This window comes from Malaclemys terrapin, chromosome 8 (genome assembly GCF_027887155.1).
Source record: "Malaclemys terrapin pileata isolate rMalTer1 chromosome 8, rMalTer1.hap1, whole genome shotgun sequence".
Taxonomy (NCBI): Eukaryota; Metazoa; Chordata; order Testudines; family Emydidae; genus Malaclemys; species Malaclemys terrapin.
In genome coordinates, this window is record NC_071512.1 from 87671808 (window position 1) to 87695380 (window position 23573).

At 40.6% G+C, this 23573-nt stretch overlaps 1 protein-coding gene across 2 annotated transcripts in view; it reads left to right on the forward strand.

Moving 5' to 3' along the window:
• Window positions 1-20347, forward strand: part of LRRIQ3 (leucine rich repeats and IQ motif containing 3) — a 69103-nt gene extending 48756 nt beyond the window's left edge. For both annotated transcript variants that reach the window (XM_054037607.1, XM_054037608.1), the window contains 3 exons: window positions 1576-1717; window positions 11334-12051; window positions 19622-20347. In XM_054037607.1, the coding sequence (XP_053893582.1) occupies window positions 1576-1717; window positions 11334-12051; window positions 19622-19805 (1044 nt within the window). In that variant the 3' untranslated portion in view covers window positions 19806-20347. The remainder of the gene's footprint in view (window positions 1-1575; window positions 1718-11333; window positions 12052-19621) is intronic.
• The last annotated feature ends 3226 nt before the right edge of the window (window positions 20348-23573 follow it).

The window sequence follows — 23573 nt, forward strand, 5'->3', positions numbered from 1 at the left end:
TGTATTCCTAAATAAATACATCCTTTATGAATTTAAGTTATGGCACCTATTAAATTATCCAGGAGTTGTATTTTCTTAGTACTGTGGAAGATTAGGACTGTGAAGTAAAATATTAATCTGATAATGTTAAGACTGCTCCAAAATAATCATACACATAAATTGTAATTTCTTGAAAGAGAAGGAATATTATAAGAATATGAACATGATGAAGGCAGACTTATCAATCTAATAAAGCAGTGAAGCAATAGTGACAGAGTTCTGAACAAATGGTTTAAATTGAGAATAGCATCCTGTGGTATTCAAAGGAAATATTAGTGATTATGGTGAAAATTTGCGAGTATTTCAGAAGTAATCTAGGAAGCTAACTGGATCACATTAATAACTGATGAAATTCCAGGCGAAAGAATGAAACTCAAGTATGTACCTGCCATCAGTCTGTTGATATAATGTAGAAATATGCAAGCATTTTGTCTGATTTTACAAAACCAGTGAAATATGGATGCAATGCTACTGATAGGCGTTCTGTTCCTGAAAGCGTTTTAAAGGCATAGGCACCTCCTTGCAGCTCGGATTTAGGCACCAATCCCTGAGAGAGGGGCATGACTTAGACACACTTCTCTCATTTGCATCTCCCACTGGCTAGTTTAGGAGTCTCTCTGCCTAGTGTGTTGGCTTTTGTGGATTGCCTATGTCTCCCCATTAGTGTATAGGGAGCCTAGGCACTTAACTCAGGCTTTGTGGATTGTAGTGTAGTTCCTGTGATTTTCTAGGTGCATCTGGGCCTAACCCCTACAAGAAAAGAATCATGGCTCTAAGAGAAAAATGTTATCTGATAGTTGTTTGGCAGTGTACGTGAAATGAGTTTCAGTCCAATTTCCAGTTGGCTGGTATCTACATCATAAAAAGCATCACCTCAGTTAGTATCAATTGGCATCCTTGTATGACAGTCTCAGCAAAAAAGCCAGAATGCTGGTGGGCACAGAAACAAAAACCGCCTCTCACCCTAGAGTTGGAAACAGTAGGTCAAGGATTAGACACTTTTGCATGACAACGTGTCGTGAACTGCTACTGTGTATCATGTACCAGTTCTGTGGATAAATAAAGGGTGTGAGCTTCAAATGTGTTTTACAAGCAAGCACTGTATTCACTTAAAAAACTGAGAATATCGTAAACTGTTCTTTAGGGTTCCTTGTTTGTTCACACAGCTAAAGATAAGGTGTCCTTGTCACTGAAAAACTACAAAGGAATGCATCTTGGTATAACAGATGATGAGTGAAGAGTTGTTTAGACTAAAAGCTGGGATTTTTTCCAGGATTACAGAGGTGTGGGGTTGGAACAAGTATTCACCTAGCCAAGCAAATAGAGACTCTGCCTAGTAACAAATAGTCTTGCAAAAAGGGGGTAGCAGCCTACAAAAAAAGGAAGGATTTTTTTTTTGTCAAATCAGTAAAAAAATATATAGACTATCTAATTGTTTATAGGAAAAAGTAGTATATGCTGTATTATTGCTACAAATCTTCATTTTCTTGATTATAATGGCATGTTTAATTAAAATAAAATTTGTTTTGTTAACAGGTCTTATATATGAATAATTTTAAAAAGCTTCCTGTTTTATGGCTGAGAAGAAAAAAACAACCAGTTTTCTCCATTTCATCCACATTGAGGAAAAAAGAAAAAAAGAAAAAACTAGAGGAACAAAGAATTCCAGTGAGGAAGGGTTAGTAATCTAATCCTTTTGTAATACTTTATAAAATAAAAAAACTAACTATAAATGAGAAAAAGCTACTTGGAAAGATTTTAGCAACGATATTACAGTAACTCCTCACTTAACATTGTAGTTATGTTCCTGAAAAATGCAACTTTAAGTGAAACGATGTTAAATGAATGCAGTTTTCCCATAAGATTTAATGTAAATGCAGGGGGTTAGGTTCCAAGGAAATTTTTGGGGGGCAGACAAAAGGCATTATATACTGTACTGTACTGTGGCGGGGAGGTGCCCCTGGCTTACCCCTGGGGCTCAGGGCTGGGGGTGCAGGGTCTGGGAGGGAGTTAGGGTGTGGGAGGGCACTCAGGGTGGGGGTGCAGGATCTGGGAGGGAGTTAGGGTGCGGGAGGGCACTCAGGGTGGGATGCGGGGTCTGGGAGGGAGTTAGGGTGCGGGAGGGCACTCTGGGTGGGGATGCAGGAGGCGGCTCAGGGCTGGGGCAGGCAGGAGGTGCAGAACACTTAGCTGGGGCAGCTCCCGTTTGGTGCAGGGGGTGTGCAGGTGGCTCTGCGCAGTGCTGCACTGCCCCCAAGGCCGCGATTCTGGGAGCTCCCCCCCCAGCATACAGGGCCACCCGGAATGCAGGGGCTTTAGGGGCTGCAGGGCCCTGGGCTAAGGGGGCCCCGGGGCCCTGGCCTGCAGTCTAAAGCCCCTTTTGGAATGTGGTCCTGCGAGCATGGGCTGGAGGACTCAGGAGGAGCAGGGGCAGCCGCACAGCCAGCGGCCGGAGAGAAGCGGCACTTTCCCCTTCAAAGCCGTCTGGAGAGAACCGGCGCTCGCAGGGCTGCATTCCAAAAGAGGCTTTAGAGCTTTAGAGCTGCAGGCCAGGGCCCCGGGACCTCCTTAGCCCAGGGCCCTGCAGCCCCTAAAGCCCCTGCGTTCCAGGTGGCCCTGCCTGCCGGGGCTGGGGGGCAGTTTTATTGTTCCCTTCCTCCCTCTCTCCCTCCCTGGCTGGGGGAATAGAGTGGAACAAGGAGCCTGGGTAGTGTGGACTAGGCCTGGAGACTTGTGGGGGTGGTAGAGACTGGGTCTGGGAACTAGGGGGACTAGCTGGGCAAGAAGACTGAGTCTGGGAACCAGTGGTGCACTGAGGGACAGACCTGGAAAGAGGCCAGAGTGTGGGGGAAGAACTGGAACTGGCTAGGCAAAGAGATTGGGACAAGGAGCAAGGAGAGGCCCGGACAATGGGACTGGATGAGAAACCCAGAGAGGGAGAGTGGTCTGGGAACCTGACTTTCCCTGTAATTGCTGCTCTGAGTCAGACTGGGGCTGGGCACTGGGAGTGAGAGCAAATAGTCTATGTCTCCTGTGCTCTCAATGACCCTCTCACTGGCACTCTGGCAGCATAGAAGAAAAAGTTGTCTGGTGAGACTGGAACTGGAGGTGAGAGGAAAGAAACTGCCTGGGAGCTGGGAGGAGAGGCTGAAATTAGACTTGACGAGGCTGGGATAGGTTGGGCAAGGAGACTGGGACTGGAATTCAGTTTTGCTACGGGAAACATGGAAATTGTACAATGAATTGGGGGGAAGGGGAGACTGAGACTGTCTGGACAAGGAGCCTGGGACCAGGAACCAGTGTGTGAGGGAATGAGAATGAGGCAGGAAGAAGGGGAGACAGATCTGATAAGGAGTTAGGATGCAGGAGCAGACTGGGGAATGGCTAGGCAAAGAAACTGGGAGAAGAAGCCAGGGAAAAGAGAGGTCAGGGCAACAAACTGAGGATGAGGTGGGTGCAGAGTCTGAGGCGGGATGAGGAGCCTGGAGAGGGGAGATTAGGAGTGAAAGCCAGTGTGGGAAAAGAGACAGACAAGATGCAGAGCCAGGAGGTAGGAACTGAGACTGAGTGTAGGGAAAGGGAGAAACTGGGAGTGTGTGTGTGGAGGTGGGTTGGTGGGAATTGGAACTTGGATAGTAAGCCAACATGGGGAAACTAGACTGGATGGTCAAAGATACTGGGATTGGGATGAGAATCCTGAGGGGTGGAGATTGGTTAGGCAAGGAAAATGAAACTGAAAAAGGGAGCCAGGGGCAGGGACAGAGACAGGTTGGAGGGGAAAAGGGCAGGAGGGATCAGCCTTAGGGGAAACAGGCAGAAGAATCTGTGCCCACTAGAGCACACTCCCATCTAGAGCTTTAAATAGAACCGAAAGTTCCGGAGTTCCACTATTGCTCTGCTGTCAGCAAACAGCTGTGAACCCACTGGCAAAGTGTGTCTCTCATCACCTACTAGTGCTGGTCCATGAGAGCGGTCTGGTGTGGCTTTATGTTTGTGTGTCCTTGTCTGTGAGGAGCTTGCTTTTGATGATGAGCTTGGAGAGGTTGGGGGGTTATTTGAAAGCTAGAAGGGGTTCAGGGAAAGATTTCTTTCAGGATGGGGTCCACATTTAGCATGGGTTATAGTTGTTTGATGATACCCTGAATGGGTTCCAGTGCGGGGTGGTAGGTAACACTAGAGATATGCATTCTCAGAGGGGTGTTTATCTCTGTATGAAGCAGGTTCTCTTGGGGTATTTGAGTTGCCCATTCCATGATGTGACCTACTTCTCTGGTGGAGTGTCCTTGTTTGGTGAAGGTGGTTTTGAGTGTGTTAAGGTGTATACAGGGCCAGTGCAAGGAAGTTTCACGCCCTAGGCGAAACTTCCACCTTGCGCGCCCCCCCCGCCCGGAGGTGCCCCCCCCCGCGGCAGCTCCTTCCCCCCCCCCGGGATGCCGTGTGGCAGCTCCCCACCCCAGCTCACCTCTGCTCTGCCTCCTCCCCGAGCACGCCGCCTCTGCTCTAATTCTCCTCCCCTCCCAGGCTTGCGGCGCCAAACAGCTGATTGGCGCCACAAGCCTGGGAGGCAGGAGAAATAGAGCGGCGACCGCGCGCTCAGGGAGGGGGCATAGGAGTGCTGTAAAAAAAATTGGGGGTACCGCTTTTTGGCGCCTCCAAATCTTGGCGCCCCAGGCAACCGCCTAGTTCGCCTTAATGGTAGCACCGGCCCTGAGTGTATATCCTGGACTTTCTATTTGGAGCATATTCTGTGTAATTTGAGTGGCTGGCGGCAGATAACAGATTTCTTGGGGGTTTTGGGGTGGTTGCTGGATCTGTGAAGGTAGGTGTGGTGATCCGTGGGTTTCTTGTATACACTTGTCCATAGGGTTCCATTGTTGAAGCTGATCGTGGTGTCCAGGAAAGTGGGTGAACAATTTCCACAAAGTGATCACTCTATATCTGACCTATCAGTCCTCATCCAGAAGGGAAACCTGCACAACACTTTCAAAACACAAGCTTGGGAGCTTAAATTCATAACTTTGCTAGACACTAAAAATCATGGTCTTGGTAAAGACACTGGATTTATGGTTTATTGCAACAATCTGCAACCCACTAACTCCCCTTTTTGTCCTGTGTCTGCAGAGGTGCTAATGGGCTACTTCACCTTGAACGATCCCTTAAAATATGTGCTAACTACTTATGCTAAACTATCTGTTTGATCCTGTATTTAGCTGTGATACACTTAGGCAATGTCTAGACTACGCAGCTTTTAGCAACACGACTGTGTCGTTACCACTGTGTCGCTAAAAGGCACGCAGTGTAGCTGCTGTTTGTTGTCTCTCCTGATGACAAAAACTTCTACAACCAAAGAGCGGCGTTAGCTGTGTCGGCAGGAGAGCACTCCTACCGACAAAGCGCTCTTCCCACCGGTGCTTGTTGTCAGCAAAACTTTTGTCTTTTGGGAGGGTGTTTTTTTAACACCTCTGAAAGACAAACATTTTGTCATTCAGTTACCAGTAGACATAGCCATTGTGCCTTTCCCAGACCTTAACAAGAGCTCTGTGTAGCTTGAAAGCTTGTCTCTCTCACCAACATAAGTTGGTCCAATAAAAAATATTACCTCAACCACCTTGTCTCTCTTAATATCATAATCTTTAATTTTTATTTGAATGGTGAAATTATGGAGAATATGGTGCCCTATAACATCAACAATTTTTATCTTCCTCAAACATGGGTTTTCAGGGGACTTTTTACTCAGTCTAATGTCAAGTTTGTAAATTATTTAAAGGACCTTGTCAGTACTTTCACCGGTTGCATTTTGAGGTGCTTCTTATTTTAATATAATTCATGATATTTAATTGTATTTAATTGCTCCCCAGTACTGTTGCTATTAGTTATTCTGTTAATTCAAGTGACTAATTTAAGTTACGATTGGTTGTTTGCAATGTAGGCTGAGCGCCTTCATAAGAGACTTGTGCAACCATAGCGGTGTGATCATTCCAGGAAATCAAAATAATGTCTATAATAACATCTTGTTACTGAACAAAGTCTTTAAAGCATTGTAGACATTTAAAAAATCTAGTATACATAAGGAAATGTTGACTCAGTAAGTGATGTGCTAAATAAACACAGGGAGCCACTCTGTCTCCCTTATATGTATGTTGGGAGTCCCTCTTAACAATGAATAGAATGATTTCAAGAAAAGCATTTTTGAATTCCCACATACCTCAAAGAGTAAAAGAACATCCTAGTAGACATACTGAACTATTCCAGTTGACATAGTCAAAGGATTATTGTATTCAGGATGGCAGGGGGGAAAATATCTGAAATATGAGACATGAGCTTGATCTACATTATTTGCCACAAATCTTAGGTAAAACTCATGTATTCTATTACTGACATGTAGTTATATACCCTTTTCAAAAGGAAACTTAACGTAAACCTTTCTCCAGTTTTCACCCACAAAAAAACCTTTTCAGCTTGAAAAGGGAGAATGTTTATGCACATTTCTTATATGATTATGATCAGAAAAATGATTCTGTAAAATGACATTTTGGTGTTTGATATTTATTCTCCTTAAGTCACTCTGTAACAAAATTGCTCAATTTTCAAATCAAAACAAGATTTTTTAAACTGACAGCACTTCAAGTATCTTGAAATCAAGCCATTTTCTTTTTACCCTCATACATTGTCAACAATAAATATTCTATAGTCAGCATATGGCTTATTTTGCATGATGATGCGTGAGGCAGAACAAAATATAGCATGCTCCTATGCAACTACTGCATATTGGCTCTGCAGTTCTTACAGTACTTAAATTTATTTTATCATTTAATGAGGCAATCTGACTGGCACACATGTAAGAAGTGGATTTGATCAGAAAACAGGTAAAACAAAAAATACTTTTGTGACCATGGCTTTATATTGCAAATGCAATTATTGCATAAAAATAAGAGTAAGTCCTTAAATGAAAGCCACAAAGGCCAAAAAATTCACTTCATGCTTCTTACTATGTTCCTTGGCACTGTAAAGCTTTGAGAGAAGTGCATGAGCTGAACATAGAATCATAGAACTGGAAGGGTCCTTCGGAGGTCATCTTGTCCAGTCCCCTGCACTCCAGGCAGGACTAAGTATTATCTAGACCATCCCTGACAGGTGTTTGTCCAACCTGCTCTTAACAATCTCCAATGATGGAGATTCCACAACCTCCCTAGGCAATTTATTCCAGTGCTTAACCACTCTGACAGGTAGGAAATTTTTCCTAATGTCCAACCTAAACCGCCCTTGCTGCAATTTAAGCCCATTGCTTCTTATCCTATCCTCAGAGGTTAAGAAAAACAAATTTTCTCCCTCCTCCTTGTAACAACCTTTTATATACTTGAAAACTGTTATCATATCCCCTCTCAGTCTTCTCTTCTTCAGACTAAACCAATTTTTTCAATCTTCCCTCATAGATGATGTTTTCTTTGATCATTTTTATTGCTCTTCTCTGGACTTTCTCCAATTTGTCCACATCTTTCCTGAAATGTGGCACCCAGCACTGGACACAATACTCCAGTTGAGGCCTAATCAGCGCAGAGTAGAGCAGAAGAATTACTTCTCGTGTCTTGCTTGCAATAGTCCTGCTAATACACCCCAGAATGATGTTTGGTATTTTTGCAACAGTGTTACACTGTTGACTCATACTTAGCTTGTGACCCACTATGACCCCCAGATCCCTTTCCACAGTACTCCTTCCTAGGCAGTCATTTCCCATTTTGTATGTGTGCAACTGATTGTTCCTTCTTAAGTGGAGTACTTTGCTTTTGTCCTTATTGAATTTCATCCTATTTACTTCAGACCATTTCTCCAGTTTGTCTGGCTCATTTTGAATTATAATCCTATCCTCCAAAGCACTTGCAATCCCTCTCAGCTTGGTATCGTCTGCAAACTTTATAAGTGTACTCCTCTATGCCATTATCTAAATCATTGATGAAGATATTGAACAGAACCGGACCCAGAACCGATCCCTGTGGGACCCCACTCATTATGCCCTTCCAGCATGACTGTGAACCACTGATAACTACTCTCTGGGAATGATTTTCCAACCAGTTTTTCACCCACCTTATAGTAGCTCCATCTAGGTTGTATTTCCTTAGTTTGTTTATGGGAAGGTCATGCAAGACAGTATCAAAAGCCTTACTAACGTCAAGATATACCACATCTACTACTTCCCCCCATCCACAAGGCTTGTTACCCTGTCAAAGGAAGCTATCAGGTTGGTTTGACACGATTTGTTCTTGACAATCCATGTTGACTGTTATGTATCACCTTATTATCTTCTAGGTGTTTGCAAATTTATTGCTTAATTATTTGCTCCATTATCTTTCTGGATACAGAAGTTAAGCTGACTGGTCTGTAATTCCCCGGGTTGTCCTTATTTCCCTTTTTATAGATGGGCACTATATTTGACCTTTTCCAGTCTTCTGGAATCTCTCCTGTCTTCCATGACTTTTCAAAGATAATTGCTAATGGCTCAGATATCTCCTCAGTCAGTTCCTTGAGTATTCTAGGATGCATTTCATCAGGCCCTGGTGATTTGAAGACATCTAATTTCTATACCAAGATGTGGCCCTCAGGCCAAAAAGTTTGCCCACCTCTGCTCTACATTGGATTGATCCCAGGGGCATGTGAAATTAGATTTGACCACCTCTGAAGTCCTGGAGAATCCCTTGAAGAATTTTCTGCCTTACTGAGTTGGTTTTCATCATATACATGTTTATTTTTGTGTTTCATGTTTGTGTCACAGCTTGTTTGCTGTTTATTGAGTTACTCTGACTTTTTATAGTCAGTTGGTAGTGTTTCAGATAGAGCATGTTCCAAGAGAGTAGCTGGATTAAGTGACCTGGCCCCTGTATACATAGACTAGGGGGAGAGGCACACAAATTTAAACTGATTACTATGTGCAGCATAGAGTCTTGCCATTTGCAACAGATGAGGGAAGGGAGCACACCTGTACTAAAGCCAGTGTAGTGGGTTGTTGTGTCACTGCTAGGACTTGCATAGCCTGTTCCAAAACGGAACCTTTCGGAACCTGATGGATGCTTGCTCAGGTGAACCATTGCATGGGGAAGGTGGGTGTCCAGCCAAATAAGCCACAGATCAAGAGAGTGTCATGATTTTTGCTGAAACCTGTGATGGCATGGGTCATCAAGGCACATGGGTCAGGCTGCAGTTCAATAAGGATCACCCTGTCTAATTTAGTTCAGTTGATTTGATTGAATTAGTTATTAAATAAAAGCTTATGCAAATTTGATACCATGTCACATATCTGCCATTGTCATAACTATAAAGGGAAGGGTAACAGCTCTCCTGTATACAGTACCATAAAATCCCTCCTGGCCAGAGACTCCAAAATCCTTTTACCTGTAAAGGGTTAAGAAGCTCGGGTAACCTGGCTGACACCTGACCCAAAGGACCAATAAGGGGACAAGATACTTTCAAATCTGCGGGGGCGGGGGGTAAAAACGGCTTTTGTTTGTGCTCTTTGTTTTGGGTGTTTGTTCGCTCCTGGACTGAGAGGGACCAGACATCAATCCAGGTTCTCCACATCTTTCTAAACAAGTCTCTCCTATTTCAAACTTGTAAGTAAATAGCCAGGCAAGGCATCTTAGTTTTACTTTGTTTTCTCAACTTGTAAATGTACCTTTTACTAGAGTGTTTATCTTTGTTTGCTGTACTTTGAACCTAAGACTAGAGGGGAGTCCTCTGAGCTCTTTAAGTTTGATTACCCTGTAAAGTTATTTTCCATACTGATTTTACAGAGATGATTTTTACTTTTTTCTTTAATTAAAAGCCTTCTTTTTAAGAACCAGATTGATTTTTCCTTGTTTTTAGATCCAAGGGGGTTGGATCTGTATTCACCAGGAGTTGGTGGGAGGAAGGAGAGGAATGGTTAATTTCTCCTTGTTTTAAGATCCAAGGGGTTTGGCTCTGTATTCACCAGGGAATTGGTGAAAGGTTTCTCAAGGCTCCCCAGGGAAGGGAATTAGCTTGAGATGGTGGCAGCGGACCAGAGCTAAGCTGGTAGTTAAGCTTAGAAGTCTTCATGCAGGGCCCCACATTGTACCCTAAAGTTCAAAGTGGGGATACAGCCTTGACAGCCCTCATTTACCATTTGCCACAGATATATCTCATCCCATCACTTCTTTCTACCCAGGCCATTCCCTTGGACACTTATTTGTTTTTGAACCTGCTCTTGAACAATAGTTCCCACTACCTCCAAGTTACATCAGAGGAAAGTCCAAAAAAGTAGCAGCAAAAAACTTTAAAATCCACACGAGGCAAGATAATCATTTATTTTATTTATTTTATTTTATTTTTATTTGAATTTTCTTTTTTCTTACCATACAACAAAAAGAATATCCATGGCTTTGGAACATGCTTGAAATGAAAGGCATTTATGGTACTCAGACAAGCTTTAGTTTCATTTTGTGCTTTATTCTCTGCAAAAACTATTAATTGCCTTGTATACACCTCTCCTGTAAACATTTTCATATAAATAAAACCAATGACAATATTTCAACATGTATTATACTCAGAATATAAAAGGGAGGAAGAATTTGTTGTGGACATGAATATAGAAGATGGAGTACCCAATTGAATATGACTGATATTTAATTTTAAGAGACACAGTGAACTAGAGGTAGAGCAAGGGATATATTTTTAAAAATGGGAATAAAAATTGATATTTCTAATAACATTATTTAACTGTTACATTATTTTATGCTGTGATTTTTTTTAATATCAGTAGGTTAAAAAATTCTGCCTTTAAAAAGATAGCTGGTATAGAAACTTGTGAAACTTTCAAAAATATCATAATTTTCTTTTGATGAGTAATAGAGCTCAATAGATCTAAAACTTATTAAAGTAAATTGAAAGATTCTGATTGAATTCATTGAGGGGTTGGATTAGGCTCCAACAAGAATAGTAGATGATTTTTAAGTTGGCACTTACTACTATTATTAATAAATATTTTACAACTTTTGCACAGCCATTTTGACACAATAGCCTTTTGCTTATCATTATTAGGTGTGTTGAACAAGCAAATTTTGGCAGATGATAATACTGTACTGATATGACAAGATAATTTAAAGTCTTATTTCAAAGTAATATAATATTTAATTCAAACTCACAAGAGGATAGATTGACTTAAATAGGACATTTATCATCAGTAGGTATTAAAATCTAATAAAGAGTCTGAAATAATAAGAAATAGTAAATTTTTATAATCAAATACGCATCACAGATTAAATATTGCATTCTTTGTATTGTAGGTTTCTTGGACGTGGAGAAACCTAATATGGAGGAGCAGGTAGAAACTAAATTTAGGCTTTCAGTTTGTAAAGCTGCTTTTCATTCCGTGAAGGATAAGCTGATGATATTTCAAAAGAAAGAGGAAGAAATTTGGCATGCTGTACACCCATTTCATTCTCTTGTTCATCCTGCTCCACAGCTTAAAGCTGTGAATCACCCAGTAAGTATAGAGAAGAGGATTTTTGCTAGAATGTATGGATCTGTAAGACTTGAACCATTTTATGTTATTGATAAAGCCTACAGGGAGAGTAAGAGATGTGAGATCCAAACTAAAAAGATATGTGGGGTTATGCAGATGCAAATTGCCAAAGGCGAAGCCGACTACTGTATTAAGGGTTTTCTTAAGGAGAAAAAGAATGGTGTTCAGAAAAGATGCAAAGAAGAAGACATTAGAATTCAAGAAGCTTTACAACAACATCAATTGAGAAGATCAGGATTTATTGAAAAAGTAAGGCAAAGGCATGCTCAGTTTTTAGAAACCAAGAACCAAAAAGCATCAGAGTATTCATTAATTCAAGACTTCAGCATTCAGCATGCTTCTTTGACACAGAGTTTGTTTAGACTTGACAGATTGAGGAGAAGTGAGGAAACCATAAAGGAAAGAACGAGTATTGTTAAGGAAAACAAAGAAGATATGGAAAAATGGAAGGAGCTGATAAAAAATTTTCAGGAGCAGAGGTATGTTTCTCTTAATACTCAGTAGTATAATATGAATGCTGGATTGGATGTAGATCATTTTTCTAGATTGAAATACATCCATATGTTAGGATGTTTTGGATGCTTTTTTGTAGAATAAACAGAAATACAAATAAATCACATCCTTGCTCAGTTCCAAAAACAAATCAAATATTAGAGTTACAGTATTGTAAACAAAGTGTTCCTCTAGAAGTAGAACCACAAAATCAAGGGGAACTTTAAGTACATCCTTAATACCTCTCAGCCAATCCTGTCCCTTGCACCGAATCTGAGTACAAGTGCTAGGTACATGTGCTGGGTACTTGGGAAGGTGAGGAGACCTCAGGCCTGAAGTGGCCTGTATAGTGAATTGTTTGCCTCCCAGAGGGAAAATCCAACAGATCCACAAAGTAGTGGAATTCAGAACCACCTTCCTCAGCTTACCCAACTCAGCATCAGCATGGAAGTTCCCTGTGTGCACCACCTTCCATAGCTAAGGAGGACAGGGCAGGATTTATCCATTTACATAAAGTGAGGAAAGTGACCATAACCACATTTCAATACTAATATGATTTTTTTAAAGGGAAAATTCCACAAATAAAACATTGGGGCTTTTTTTTGTCCACAAAAATAAAGCAGACAGTACATTATTCTTATTATGCAGCATCACCTGTACTGGATTATACTGTCAAAAGTCCATAGAAAGCAAACAAAAAGCATCAAAGTATTCATTAGTTCAAGACTTCAGCATTGTGTTTAAGATTTCTCATTCTTTCCTTTGAGACTTTGCATAGTAGAAAATATATGCTTGCTTAATTATGCCCTGTTCAGATAAGACACAACAGCAACCTTTTTGTCTTACGATGAGGTGTCTTTGTGTGCAGCACAATGCCATATTATTTTTACTAAGCAGAGTCAGATTGAAATCAGTGGTGCAAATAAATCTTTAACAGTTTTATTGCCCAAGACAATTTGGGGGCAAAAATTGAATCGAGGATGTCAATGCATTCATTAGAACTCAGTTTGATACAATTTGGAATAGTTGAGCCTTGAACCATGAAAGTTAGGATTTTGTAAATGTATGGGAAAAGTAAATTCTATTGTGCAGTGTAACTATTCTGCCCACATACTAACTACATTTTTCAGGCAATTACATTATCTATATTAAAGTATTTTTTCCCAAATCCCTAAAGACACCCATTCACATTAAAGCATAGCTCTGCTCTGAAAAATGACTTGTGAGGGTCCATGTTTGTTAGCTTCCAATGACATCCATATGAAATATGCTTAATTTACAGTAAAAATGTTTTTCTTTAAATACAAACATAACCTCCAATCTGAGACGTGAGTGAGCCAATTTCCATATTTACCACAAACAAAAGTTCTGCAAGCCGTATTAAGCCCCCAGTTGCACCTGTGTAACCTTACTGTCTCAAATTATGCCATTAGTGACAGCTAAGCAATTCCATTGTCTTCAATGGATTTGCACTTGTGTAACTGATTGGAAATTTAGTAAATGATTCTGTTGATGATGCACAAGATGGAATAGAATCTAGCTCTCTCCCTCTTAGTTATTGGCTTTGCCGTGGTAAGGGGAATAAAAAACAATAATGGAATGAAAAGACCATATCTGTTCTATAGAACGATCTGAACTGCTTGGTAAAATGGGCTCACTTGAACAACATGCATTTTAATATAATACCTGTGTACACCTAAGAACAAAGAGGTATAGGTCACACTTACACGATGGGGGACTGGATTCTGGAAAGCAGTGACTCAGAAAATGACTTCAGGGTCATGATGGATACCCAACTGATCATGAGTTCCAAGGATGATTCAAGGTTTGGAAAACTTGCCTTATGGTGAGAGGCTAAAGAAGCTCAGTCTATTTATTTTATTCAAGAGAAGATTGAGGTAACTTGATCATGGTTTGTAAGTACCTAAATGTGGGGAAGATTTCTGATCAAGCTCTTTAATCTAGCAGACAAAGATATAACTAGATCTAGTGTCTGGAAGCTGATGCTAGACAAATTCAGACTAGAAATAAGATACAGCTTTTTAACAGATTAATTTGCCATTGAAACAACTTACTTAGGGATGTAGTGGATTCTCCATCACATGAAGTCTTTACATCAAGACTGGATGTCTGTGCTCTAGATCAGACAGAAATTATGGGCTTGATACAGAAATTACTGGATGAAAATTTCTTGTGTGGTACAGGAGATCAGATTAGATGATCATAATAGTCCCTTCTGGCTGTCAAATCTGTGAATCAGTAAATGCTTATTTTTATCTCTAAAGTTAGCAGATGTGATCCTGATTACACATAAGAAGTAGATCTGGTGGTGTCATTTTATTACTCAGCCAAAGAGGTAGTTCATGGCCCAAATTTGGTCCCTCTGATACCCTTGCAAAACCCAGTCACTGAGCACATACAGTACCATCTCAGGGAGTAGTCTGCACTTCATTCAGGACTGACCACTTGGTACCGACATTTGTGCACAAGGTGCTGATGACCCTGGCACCCATGACGCCGGTGCTGACCGCTATGGTACAGATTCTCCCACCATTGATTTCTCAGCGCCAATGTTGTTTTTGGTACTCAGTGATGTTGCACTGACTGTGCAACCTAAATCACCACAATTGTCCTCAGCTGTGGGACTGCCCTGCACTTAAGTATCAACTACCAGTAATGTTATGGTATTAGTGAACTCTTCATCTCCAGTGGTGGAAGGCTGGGGAAACTTAAGCTCACCCTAGAATTCTGAATAGGGTAAACCTACCATTAGAAGAGGAGTACTCATTTTCTTCATACCCTTCTGAGTATAGCAAGGAGGTATCCTCCACCTACTCATCTTGTTCCCATTCACCTGATCCCTACTGATCTGACAGGGAATCTAAGAGCCATCACTATAACCACAGACCTATGAGATCTTAGAGAGAGCATACCTTGATACCTCTCTGGCCCCAGCCTTTTACCCCTAACTAGCGTTACATCGCCTTCTTTTATGAAACTTTGTAGAGTTGCTCAAGAGGAGATGCTGCCACAGGCTCTCACTATACCACAGGAAGAACAGGAAAGTGATGAAGAACACCTGCGGGGGAAAAGTGCTTGATCCCAACAAATATCTCCTCTTCCTCACTGGATGAGGATCTGAGTTGCCAAGGAAGAAGGGCAATACAGAAGGCTGTCTACCTTTTCCTCCTCTACTACACACTGTGTCCATTTCATAATAGCAAATTTTATGGCATCAAAGCCATAAATAGCCTTTGAACATTATACAGGCTTTCCCACCCACCCCTACCCCTCTTAGGCAACCACTGTTTTATTGTTGAGAGGCCTGGAATGGAATTACCTCAAACCACACCATTTTAGAGTTTGTCAGCGTGGGATATTCCATTCAGTCCCCATCCCTTCCTAGCCCAACTCCTTCCTTGACCCTCTTTAAGGATCCCTCTCATAAGATGTTGTTAAGACAAGTAGTGGACTCTCTTCTGAATCTTGGAGTAGTGGAAGATGTGCCCCTGGAGTTCACAGGGATGGGGCTTTACTTTCCTTATTTTCTAACTTGGAAGAAGAAAGATCTGGAATCCAATCCTGTATTTGAGATATCTCAACAAGTCAAAGTAGAAAAAAATCAATGGTTTGGTTTTTTTAATTTAAATTGTTTTTTTATTGAAATACATAGTTTTTAAAAATAAAATAAACTTATTTAAAATTAACTGAAATTATGACAACCTATGTTAAGGACTAAACTTATTATAATTTATTACAATTATTTAAATTAATTTTAAAATAATATCAAGCAGTCCATGTTTGTTGTCAAGTTTTAAAGAAAGTCAAACCTCCAAACTAGTGGAGGTCAATAGCAAGCACCTGAAACCAGAGTTTGTTAAAGTGCGAAACCACCTTTTGACAGCAGAGGCCTCTACTACAGGTTCAGAGAGAATATTTTCTTCAAATCAGTTGATTTAGTTAGCTCAGTTCAATGACTTGTACATTCAGAGTTAAGAAACCAATTGGGAATTGAAAAAGCAGGAACGCTTGTTTTTCTTTTCCAATCTCTGAATAAAAACCTAAAATGTGAGAGGGTGAGATCTACTCAAGGACATCGTAACTGGAAACAATGAGTTCAGTTCACTAACTACAGATAATCCTTTGTTTAATACATTTTTAAATTTTGTTTTGATAACCTTTTTGTTAAACTTTTTTTCTTATGTATCCAGCATAGTTAAATAAAGCTACCTAATTAATAAAAATACCATTTAAAATTCTGTTTTGGTTCACTTTTAACTGAATTCTAATGTCCATAAAAATAGAGCTTGACACAAATCACAAGAAAAATAAATGATCATTAGCAAATGACAAATGCATCACTGACCATTTTCTAACATAATAGAAATATAAAAATTAAGAAAGTGAATAAATGTAAATTGTCATCTAATTACGTAAATATATAGTATAGGTAGATATGCTTTAACAAAAAGAAGCACCAAATTTAGCATAAATGCTATTTTGAGTTGCAAATCAACATGTTTTAAAGGTTTTCAACCAGTGAGAATCAACCTTTCTGTAGGAAATAACTAAAAAGTACAAATGCAAAACAAGATTAAAATTGATTATTTATATCAAGGATTCCTGCTTGCTGATTTAAGCCATGATTAAAATTGGTTACTTAAATCACTGATTTAAATCAATCCACCCTGCAACAGGTTCATCTGTCGTGTCAAATGCAGGATGGTAAGGTTGGCCTCTATAATCCAATTATTAAATTCCCAAATCCCTAGGCCTGCTTCCTGGCTCACTATTTTACAAGACACTTACTTTACATATCAGCTCAACTAACACACAGAAAATACCTGGGATTCCAAGTGGGAGCATCTACCAGTATAGAGTTCTGCTCTTTGTCTTTCATCAGCACCAAAGGTATTCACCAAGTGATTGGCAGTTGTGGTGACTCACAGAAGGAGACAAGGGATCCAGGAATATCTGTACATTAACAGTTAACTCATTTGAGGAAAATCACCACAACAGGTGAACTATTCAGTTCACCTAATTCCACATCTTTCCACAACTCTGAGTCTCAGGATCACACTGTTGCCAACGCAGAGAACAGTTCATGGGGCAGTGCTAAATTCCACACCAGCAAGGGCTTATCTACCACAGGAAAGATTCAAGACCATGGTAGGTTTCATCAGCAGCTTACATGCTTATCCAGAAACATCTGTGAGAGTATGCCTCAGGCTTTTGGATGTGGGCCTCATAAAGTAACTGTGATTCTTCAAGAAGCGTTGTCCACATGGATTCCACGACTCTTTCCTTACTACTGTGGAGTCCTATGCCATCTGGATTCTGTATTGGCAAAGGAACTGAAGGACAATTGAGCATGCTTGTCCCTTGTTATAAATTCTCCATTCAAGATTTGTATAGGCAAAACTCCCATTGCTTTCAAGGGGAATTTTGCCTAAGTAAGGATTTCAGGATTGGGCCCTAAATTAATACTAAAATAAGTAATGATGTTGTTTCTTAGATCGGATTTGGGGTTTTTGCTTTGTTTTTATTTGTTTGGGGGGAATGTTTTTTCTGTACAGCAGTGAAAAAAGATCTACATTGTGTGTGGGGAACCTACTTTATGCACTATAGCTAGAGGCTTAATTGATTTATTTTTTACATTTCCTTAAAAATATACTGGCCTCTTTTGGAAGCTAAGTTGTCTACTGATGTTCAGTTTGATGAAATGCACTATGGTCAAATTATAAACCACATAAATTGGTTGATAATAGAGATAGTTGGAGACTTTTAACCACAGCTATACTGCTTAATCAAGTTTAAAAACTAGAGCACAATGCAACATTCTAAATAAGTGCAAGTTTTAATAGTTTGACCATGAGGATTCCTCATAAACAGGACAATACCTACTTTTTTTGGGTGTCTTTTTAATTTCACTGGTGGTAGAATCCCTCCACTGGCATAAAATCCAAATAAAGGGGCTCTATGCAAGTGGAGTGCAGTAAGGTTTAAGAAGGTGAAATCCATAATTTGCAGCTAGTGAGTGATGCTATTGCAGTCTTTGTGGTTACTGTTCCTATGGCCTGGAATAGTTAGTCACAGCCACTTTGTGCTCATGATGTTCAGTGCTGGGATTGTTTATAAGTGTCAATCCTGTGGTACCATTCCTGGCCTACCAATGTCATAGCATTCTGTACCAGCCTGTGGAATTGGCACAGAGACCCTCTCCATGGCTGTCATCCCTGTGCACGGCCCCCTCTGTGGTGTCTTTGCTCCTGTGCAGAATTTATGTCATGCACTGCAGTGGTTCTCATCCTACTGTATCCCTTTCAGCTCACTTAAAAACTATGGTACTTGCTTACAAAATCAGACATAAAAATACAAAAGTGTCACAGCACATTATTACTGAAATTACTCATTTTTTACAATATAATAAATATAAATATTGTACTTACATTTCAGTGTGATACTTGAGCCAGTTTTTCACTTGTGAGCCCTGCCATGCTGGGAGGCAATGAAGTGACAGCAACAATTAAGTTTTTCTCCACATTGAGTCTGTTCCTACTCTCTGGGCCAGCATTAGGGAGTGACAAGCAGGGCAGTTCCCCAGAGCGCCACGCCACAGGGAGCCCTGCAAAGCTAAGTTGCTCGGGCTTTGGCTTCAGCCCGGATGGCACGGCTTGGGCTTCAGCTTTCTGCCCTGGGCCCCAGCACGTCTAACTCTGGCCTTGGCTACCCCATAAAAATGAACTCGCGACCCACTTTGTGGTTGTGACCCAGTTTGAGAAACCCTGATATAGTACATAGAGCAGTATAAACAAGTCATTGTCTATGTGAAATCTTAGTTTGTACTAACTTTGCTAGTGCTTTTTATATAGCCTTTTGTAAAACAAGGCAAATATCTAGGTGAATTGATAGACTTCCTGGAAGATCCTTTGAGAACCCCTGGTGCAGTGGGCCTTGTGATAGTCCTCTGCACTGTAGGCAAACTTCAGCCTACAGGGGCTAAAATTATTCCTACGGCCTGTCTAAATTATATATAAATTAATTACTATGGGAAAGGAGGTGAAAGAAGAGAAGCATGGATGTAGTACAGTGGTCCTCAAACTTTTGTACTGGTGACCCCTTTCACATAGTAAGCCTCTGAGTGTGACCCCTGTTATAAATTAAAAACACTTTTTAATATATTTAACACCATTATAAATGCTGGAGGCAAAGTGGAGTTTGGGGTGGAGGCTGACAGCTCGCGACCCCCAATGTAATAACCTTGCAACCCCCTGAGGAGTCCCAACCCCCAGTTTGAGAATCACTGGTGTAATATGTCAGATTTGAAATCTAGCAGAAATTTTCATTAGAATGAATTTAATTAATCTAGCTTAATTGGAGAACAAAGACGCTAGACACAGTTGTAAAATATAAAGGAGAAGCTAAGAGCATATACATATGAAAGAGTCTAAGTTTTAGAGACAAGACTTTTATCAGGAAATTTGCTCAGCTGATCTGTGAATGGTAAACCAGGGCTGCAAGTTGTATGAATAAGTCTCTTCCTTTATTTTTCTCCAGGCAATTGATGTTACGAAAAGAAAACTTGGCAGAAAAAGTGGTTCTGGATTCCATTGTTTCTCAAAAGACTAGTGAGAGATTACAGCAAGCCAAGGCAAAAGTTGCAGCTGTAAAGGATCATCAAGCCGATATGAAAATTATGATCAGGCTGCCATTAAGCTGCAGTGCAATAAAACATGTATAATAAACTCCAATGTTTAAGATGCTAACTTGCAACATTGTAAGTGAATATAAACCAAACTGTGTCTTTTTATTTGAATGCTAAATGTGGAAGTCTATACTCTCATCATTTAAACTGAACTTCCAGGCCTTCATTTAAGAAAAAAACATAATGAAGAGAGACAGTTATGTATGTTTACTTCTAGAATGTATAAAAGTGTAATGTTAAGTGTACTTTCAACCCTGGTCTTATTTTAAAAAAATCAACATTTACTATTAGATACCACACTCTAGTGTATGATATAGCTCAGTATTTTCCTAACCTGAGAAGTGACTGTGATATTTCAGATTGCATTGTGTGGTAATTGGTGGTAAATGTTTACTTTTAAATGGCGAGGACTACAAGTGTGCATACAGTTATCATCTGTGCTTACTCTGAAAACTAAATTATTCAGTGCGACAAAAATAATAGGGTTTTTATGGCTGCTAATGTACCAAATAGCAAGAGTGCAATTAAAATTTTGACTACAGTTATTGCAGACTGTGTTGCTGAAGCTTTGCGTCAGTGCTGCCTCAGTAAATGTATACATACAACAATGCCATAAGCATTTAGCTCTAGATGGAATATATTTTCTGTTTCATTCTGGCAACCCCTGATGCATTTTCTCCTAGCTGCTAACTTTCATTATGTACTTTGATTCATCTCATTAGCTGCTTTTGTACATGTAATTAATTATGTTTCTAGTTTATTCTACTTACATTCTTTTTATACATAGTTCTGTGTATGTGTACATGTATGTGCATGTCTATATAAAATATGAGCGACAAGGTGGGTGAGGTAATATCTTTTATTTGACCAACAGAGAAGCTCTCTCACCAACAGAAGATATTACCTCACCCATCTTATTTCTCTGATATCCTGGGACCAACACGGAAACAACTACACTGCATATATAAAATATAGTCATTTTTATTATTATTATAAATATATATATATTGTGCCAGTGTTGGCACGGAGGGCAGAAACTAGTCTCTTCCAGTCCTCTCTTATTTGCTGCTGCTTCTGCACTTTGATGTGGCTGTTGGTCCCAAGCCTGAATAAAGTTGGGAGGATTGATAACACAGCTAACCACCGAGCCTCATAAAAAAAAAAGTCACTGGTTAAAGAAACAGAATCAGGCTACCATTCTGACAAAAATGGCTACTCAGTAGGGAACACTGCTGATCCTTCATGCTACATGGTGGTAAAAGCCAGTTTTGGGAAGTCAGGACCCCGAAAACTTTGATATAGCAGCAAGAAAACACTTTAAAGTTTTTTTTTTGAAAAGTGAGAACAATGTTTTGGACATAAACAGTCTCACGGGTCATGAGGGAGATGGATAACTATAAACTTGAGTATATTAATTTTGCTAAATAAATATCTTGTGGGTAGGTCCCCTAAAACAAAATAATTATGATTGCTTAAAAAAAAGACAACCTCGTTACTCTACCATTGTTTACTATGTGAAGTTATGCAGTTTTCTTTCATTCTCTTCTGTCTCTTTCATTCATTCCGTATGATATTTCCTATTGCCAGTTCTTCTCTTCCTTTAGTTGTGCATAGGCCACAGCTATATGGAAACAATCTTTTTTAATACTCAGGTGTTAACTGGTAAGATAGAGCAGAAGGGCACTATCATGCCCTTATGTTCTTATGTATGAACACTCTTTGAGCTAGTCCTGTTTCAAAAGGGCTATATCAAAGCATTCTAATGAACTGTTAGTGTGTGGCAGCAGAGTGCACAATGGCCATTAGATCATGGCAGACAAGTGCAGAGTAGATTCACACCCCAGATCACCACAATCTAGTTGTTTGTGTTGACAAGCCATAAGAGTCCAATACTCTTGTGTGACTGTACATGAGTACTAGCTAGGGCTGTGATCTCTTAAGCTAAACAGGATGAGCCATAGTCAATTCTTGTGTGGGAGAGTGATGAGGCAGAGAGGCCCTATACCAGCAGAGAAGGGGTTAATGAGAGCCCTTGCTCTGTGCTAGCCCTGCTTCGCTATACCTGCAGCCAATGCCAAGCCTTGAAGGAAAATAAAAAGAGAGAACTTGTTCCGTTCTGGCTAGGAAGGAGCTCTACCTCTCTGCCTGAAAGGAACTTTGCTTGCAAACTGTTTAGGAACAGAAGGAATTTTGAAAGGAAAGGAACTTTGCATGCAGAGTTGTGTAGAGAGGCCCCCGGAAGACAGGGGGATGGCCTAGTACTGAGTTACATTTGCTTTTTGTTGTAGAACAGCGGTTCTCAAACTTTAGCAAACTGAGGACCTCCATTTTGATTTAAAATTTTTCAGAGACCTCCAACCCCCCGCTCAGCCCCCGCCCCCACCCCCACCCCAACTCCACCCCTTCCCCCAAGGCCCCACCCCTGTCCCACCTATTCCCTGTCCCCTCCCCTGAGCACATCACTGCACCTCCCCCTTCCTTCCAGCCTCCAGCATGCCGCTGAACAGCTGTTCCCCGGCATGCAGGAGGCTCTGGGAGGGAGGGGGAGGAGTTGATCAGTGAGACCAATGGCCCCCTGGTGTGCAGGAAGCACTGGGAAGGAGGGGGAGGAGTTGAGGGAGAGAGGGGAGGAGTTGATCAGCGGGGCCCGTGGACCCCAGTTTGAGAAATGCTGTTGTAGAACATTTTTGCAGTAGAGTCCCTCAGCCACTCCCACAGGAGATAATACTGAAGGGACAATTAGCTGTTGGGGCGGAGCCCACCTCAGTGGACATTAGAAATAGAGAATTCTTCCCACCAGAGAGAACTGTGTTGACAACAGGCTGCCCAGAAGTTCCACAAGGACGCTCTGCTCCTGCCACACTGCTACAGGGGGACTTCCAAGGAAAACCTAGAGTGAAGTAGGAAGTAATGCCAGCATTTATGTAAGTCCCACTTTTTTCTCTGAGACTGACTGGTCTAGCTGCCCAGTATCATGTTAGAGGTTGTTGGATGGGAGGGCCATCTTTTGGATTACATATAAAGGAAAGCTCCCAACAGTGTAATGTAAAAAAAGATCTAGACAATTTATAGTAATTCTAACTCCATATTTGGCTACAGTTTGTTGGGGGGGGGAAGCTATTCTTGTATGCACATATAGACCCCAAACTTGTAAAAATGTATGCATATGGTTATCTTTAAAGTTATGTATGTGTGTGTTTGCCAGAGAGTGGGATGAGGGTATGTGTATGGGGGGATGAGTAGTGGGGTGATAGGAAACTGTTTAGGGATCCTTTAGGACAAAAGATACTGTATGAATGCAGACATCCATTAAGACAAAGTCCTTGGGGATCTAGAGTCTGAGTCAGAATCAGATCAGGAGGTATTGGGACAGCACAGTTTGCTTTGACTGGCCATTTAACTGGGATAGACTGCGTGGGTTGATTCTTTGATGAATAAGACCATGATCTCAGCAACAGAAGAAAGAAACATTGAGTGGAACTGGGAGAGTCTGTGACTGGTGGTATTTTTCTGGATCTGTGCTCTGCTTAGCTTTAATTTGTCCCTGTATAAGTGGGATTAATTCTGAGCTAATTGGAAGCACTTGTCTTTCAGTCTCATACTTTGCAACCCACCTGTGATTTGGGGGTAGCATGTATATATTATTCCTTATATAATATAGAAATCCTCTCTAAGCCTTATTAATAAAAGGCCAAATTTCAAATAGTCTTACATTTTGTACACCCATTTCCTGAGGCTACTTCAAAATTTGTCCTTGAATAGAAATTTTTTGAAATCATGATGCTCAGTAGCATCAATTAATTA